The sequence below is a fragment of the Beta vulgaris genome, chromosome 2 (assembly GCF_026745355.1).
Source record: "Beta vulgaris subsp. vulgaris cultivar EL10 chromosome 2, EL10.2, whole genome shotgun sequence".
NCBI lineage: Eukaryota > Viridiplantae > Streptophyta > Magnoliopsida > Caryophyllales > Amaranthaceae > Beta > Beta vulgaris.
The window spans coordinates 44188778-44193815 of record NC_079203.1 but is presented as its reverse complement, the minus strand read 5'-3'; the positions used below and the strand labels follow the sequence as shown (position 1 = coordinate 44193815).

General features: G+C 38.3%; 2 protein-coding genes across 2 annotated transcripts; one reads left to right on the top strand and one right to left on the bottom strand.

The window, feature by feature from the left end:
* The first annotated feature begins 392 nt into the window (after window positions 1–392).
* Window positions 393–2156, top strand: LOC104886049 (zinc finger CCCH domain-containing protein 23). Its single transcript, XM_010670603.4, has one exon. The coding sequence runs from the start codon at window positions 534–536 to the stop codon at window positions 1692–1694; it is 1161 nt and encodes a 386-aa protein (XP_010668905.2). The 5' UTR covers window positions 393–533; the 3' UTR covers window positions 1695–2156.
* A 1842-nt stretch (window positions 2157–3998) lies between these two features.
* On the bottom strand, window positions 3999–4535 carry LOC125494897 (uncharacterized). Its single transcript, XM_048638776.1, has one exon. It carries the CDS (start codon window positions 4533–4535, stop codon window positions 3999–4001), a length of 537 nt encoding a protein of 178 aa, XP_048494733.1.
* Window positions 4536–5038: the final 503 nt, after the last annotated feature.

The window sequence follows — 5038 nt, the reverse complement described above, 5'->3', positions numbered from 1 at the left end:
TTCTTATGAAAAAAAAAAAAAAAGTTGTACGATGAGTGAGAAAATGAGAACAAAAGCATTTTATTTTGTCACCCATCGAGGCACCGACCCGTACCCACGACCCTGAGCCAAACAAAGCCTTAACTTAACACTAGGAAACAGAAAATGAAAGGTTTTAGTCTGTATAAATGTAGGTGACATAATTTAACGTGACAGACAACTTAAAAAAACTTTTAACCTCCCTCCCATCACCAATTCAACATTCACCAATCAGTTCACCCCTAGAATAGTATTCTCACCTAAAGAAGCCAGTAGATTTTTTCCCGAATTAAACCTTAGTTAAATAAACTTTAAACTATTAACTCAACCACGGTTAATTCCTCCCCACCTCTACATATAGCAGTTTTTGGATTTCTTATTCCACCATAATACTACATTTCTCCCCACTCACTTTAAAACTTAAAACCCACCTTGACTTGTCTCCCTTAAAAGACCCCAAAAAAGATTTCCTATACAAATTCCAAACCGAGTTACTAACTCACTGAGTTAATACAATGATGATGATCCATCGCCAACATCCAACGGTTGAAGTTCCACCATGGGATCCACCTTACGAAGATCCAACCACACCCATTTTCTCTCCTCAAACAAACGATTATTTCTCCGCGTTAAGGCGTTACTTGCCGTCTTCTGAGTTTGATGATGAGTCCGACAACGAGTCATCGGATTTACCCTTTGACTCGTTTACGTGCGACAACTTCCGAATGTACGAGTTTAAGATACGGAAGTGTGCACGTGGGAGGTCACATGATTGGACGGAGTGTCCGTACGCTCATCCTGGTGAGAAGGCTAGGAGGAGGGACCCACGTAAGTACCATTACTCTGGTACGGCGTGTCCTGAGTTTCGCCGTGGTAGTTGTCGTAAGGGCGACTCTTGTGAGTTCGCACACGGCGTGTTCGAGTGCTGGCTACACCCCGCTCGATACCGCACACAGCCCTGCAAGGACGGACCACACTGCAAGCGCCGCGTCTGCTTCTTCGCACACTCCCCCGACCAGCTCCGCGTCCTCCCCGAGTCTCCCACGAGTCGACTCGGTTGCGACTCGCTCATCCGCGATTCGCCTCCGGGTAGGCTCGGGTACGACTCGGTGCTGCGCGTGCTCCCCGAGTCGCCGCCGAGTCGACTCGGATGTATCGTTCCCGAGTCTCCGCCGAGTCGACTCGGGTGTGACTCGGTGGGGTTTTCACCGACGTCGGTGTTTGACTCGTTTCCTGAGTCGCCGCCGATGTCGCCGAGTTACGGGTGTGGGTCGGTGAGTGAGTTGGCTAGTGCGATGAGGGGGATGCAGTTGGGGAAGATGGGGATGGTGGGAGCGAGGAATGGCTGTGGTGGTGGTGGTAATGTGTGGGGTGTGCAGATGGGGAGTCCGAGGAGTTATATGGGGTGTGGGAATGGGATGAGTTTGCCGACGACACCAACTCGTGGTGGTGGGGCGGTGGTTAGGTCACCGACTCGGTGTTCTGGGCTTGGTTTTTTTGATCCGTGGGAGGTGACGATAGAGGAAGAGGTGCCAATGGAGCGAGTCGAGTCAGGGAAGGATTTGAGGGCGAGGATGTATGCGAGGTTGAGTAAGGAGAACTCGTTGGTGAGTGATCGAGTTGACTCAGTGAGTTCTGGGCCTGATTTTGGGTGGGTTTCTGAGTTGGTTCAGTGATTGATGAAGATTTTTTTTCGGAGGGTGAATTTACTGATTACTGATTTGTTATTTTCTGATTGTGAATATGAAGACGAATTTCAACTTTTGATTTCGGTGTAAATATTGTCTGAAAACAAAAAAAAAAAAAAAATGGAGGAAAAATGAAATGTCTCCTATTTTGTGGGCTGCTTTTTTGGAGGCATTTTAGTTGGCGGGGTTAAAGATGAAGAAGAAGAAAGAATCATCAATGTACATTTAGCTGTTCATCCTTTGTTTTGGCTTTTGAGGTAGTCGGAATTTTTATCTAAATTGTTGCCGGTGTTTTTTAAGTTCTGTTCTGAGTTTCCAGATTATTGATTTTCTGATGTTTATGAAAGATAGTACTTATGTAATTAGAGCGTCCTTTATATTATTATCCATCAATGTGAATTGTTAATCTTATAAATGTTTCAAATATTTCAATCCAATGTTTCTTTTGAACTTCCCATTTACTTTCGGTACATTCTTTAGTCTTAATGCATGGTTTCAATTGTCAATATCTCGAGTTATGTAATATGTTGATATTTCGATTGTATATTGAATTAACACTACCAAATGTAGTATAATAGAAATAATACTCATGTTCTTATGTATTGATGAAAATATTATAATGACATTTTAGGAGGGGATGACAGATGTAGTGTAGTAATTCATGTTCATTTCATAAGGTCGAGCCTTGTAAAATGATTAAGTAGGTTGGTCTAATTAAGAAATTCTAATGACATTTTAATAAAATGATTTAGAAATGAGTTTCAACTTGCTCAAAGGGTTTCTACTGTTTTATGTTTTTGGAACATGTGATAATATCTAAAATTCCCTAATCAACTTTGTCGTTTGTGGGGAGGGTTTAGTTTGCTAATCAAATCAAGATAGGATATGGTACTAGTTTGTGGTTGCTTCTTTTGATACTCCCGAATATTAAGCACTCTGTGGGGGGAACTATAATTGTTATTGATTGATCTTATCCTTGACTATATTAGTGGATTGAAATGGATTTTAATGTTTATTTGTTGGATATATCATATATGTGTACAATGTTGTCTAGAATTTATTTTGTTATTTAATTTAGGGAGGTGTTTTCAAGCCCTATGTTGTACAAGGAGTTTTTGGAAACTAGGTGAGTAAATAGAGGTTTGAGTGAGTTTACAACGACTGTTTACCACTATCTAGTCACCATTTAAATGAATTTAATAAATTGGTGTCTAAAGCTTTCAATCATTTAATATATTTTAATCGTTTAACTAATAAAATTTATTATCGATACATATATCTACTTTGTGTGAAACTAGAAATGACGAAAAAATTTAAACCCTGACCGATATTCATGAAGTAGAGTGAGTTTAGGATAGATTGTGGGTCCAAATTGCATCTAAAGTTTATAATATGCCAAATAAATATGCACTACATCTAGTATTAAGTAGGCTAATATTTATTAGGAAAATGATATACATAGCCTAAGGGCTATGTATAAAGTGCTTAAAATAAAAATAAAATATTGAATTAAACATTTATTACCTCAGTTGATGTGAAAATGTGTCTTGAATTCTTAAACTGTTTCTACTTAAAAAAATGAATTTAATGCTTATATGTAGCCCTTAGGACTACATAACATTACTCTATTTATTATACGTAGCTAAATTGATTTGAGGTGTGATCTCATTATAAGTTTTTCTTATGGGCTTTTACTTTTTCCTTTTTTCACCTATTTTCCTTACTCTTTCTCTCCATACTTGTATGCACCATTTCCCTTATCGAGGTTAAAGTTTGCAAAATTTCACTATAAATTCTTAATATTACGTTGAGAAAAACATTATCATGTGTAATCTTGTTAGATGTGTTATAATGCATAACTTCAAATACCAGCATTTTGTAATTTACTAAACTAGTTATTAGGCCCGGGCTATGTTCCGGGTAAGAGAAATTTTCATTTATTAATATTATACTTTGAAATTATAACACTAAATATCACTTGGTTTAGTGATTAAAACTTTAGTATATAAACTTCAAGTCATGGGATCAAATCCTACACTATGTCATTTCTATTTTTTTTTTTTGTTGTATGTGAATTACATGGAGTTAAATGAACTTAGGGAGAGCGCCACGTGGTACCGTTCCTTGTTTAGGAACGCCTTTTAATATATTAGTATAGATATATTTCCTCTATTTTTTTGCTAAGTAAGGAAAGATTATATTCCACCAAGAAACAATATACAACCTAGTCATTTCCTTTGTAAGACGAACCAACTAGGTTGGACCCCCTAAACAAAGGAAACCAAAGAATAACTATACACTTGTGTTATATAAGCTCTCTAACCACTGTTTATCACTACTTGACATTTTCTGAAGGTTGACACTTTTGATTCGATTCACCACCATTTGCTTGATCTTTTTAACCACGCCAGAGGTATTCCAGACAGTCATGTTCCATACAGCTTCATTCCTTGCCCACCATAAGGAGTAGACAATCCCATTATAGACAACACTAATCACATTCTTCCTGAATTTTGTGCTTCTGTTGTTCTTCATAAAGTGCAGAAGTCTACAGTTTGAAGTTTCTGTTGTTTCAATACCAAGCCAGTTTTTCATAGCCTCCAAAATACTGCTAGCATAAGTACATCTGAAAAATAGATGTTCATGACTTTCAATTCCTGAAGCACAAAACTGATAAGGAGCTGCATTCACAACTCCAATTTGTAGGAGCCTGTCAATAGTTGTGAGCTTGTATTGGATCACAAGCCAGCTGATAAACCTATGCTTAAGCACATTTAGCATATTCCAAATGTACATGTCCCAATGCACCTGAGCAGAGGATCCCTTCATCAGATATATGATACATCTTCTTGATGTTGAATTTGTTTATATAAATCAAATCATTTTTTATCATGTAGATCTTCAATTCTTCTTTAACCTTGCAAATTTGTCGCCAATACCAACAACTATCAGTGGGTGCGGGGGGGGGGGGATATAACTTCACCAATTCTGGATTTTGACATAAACTTCACTAATCCACTTCACTCAAAGGTTGTCCTGCTTCAGAGTAATGGTCTAAACATATTTAGCCAAGGCGGCATTGTTTCATATGCAAATGTTCCTGAAGCCAAGCCCACCTTTTGCTTAGCATGACAAAGCTGCTTCCAGGCCATATTTCCAGGTTTGTTACAAATCCAAGAACCACTCTAAAGGGAAGCCTTGCATATTTGCTCAGCTTCCTTGAAAATACGTATTCTTTCAAATAATAATAACACGGGCCCAATAAATATGAATGCTCAACAAGACTGAATGTATAAGTTGGAGTCTTCCTGCATAGGACAAGTTCCTGCTAC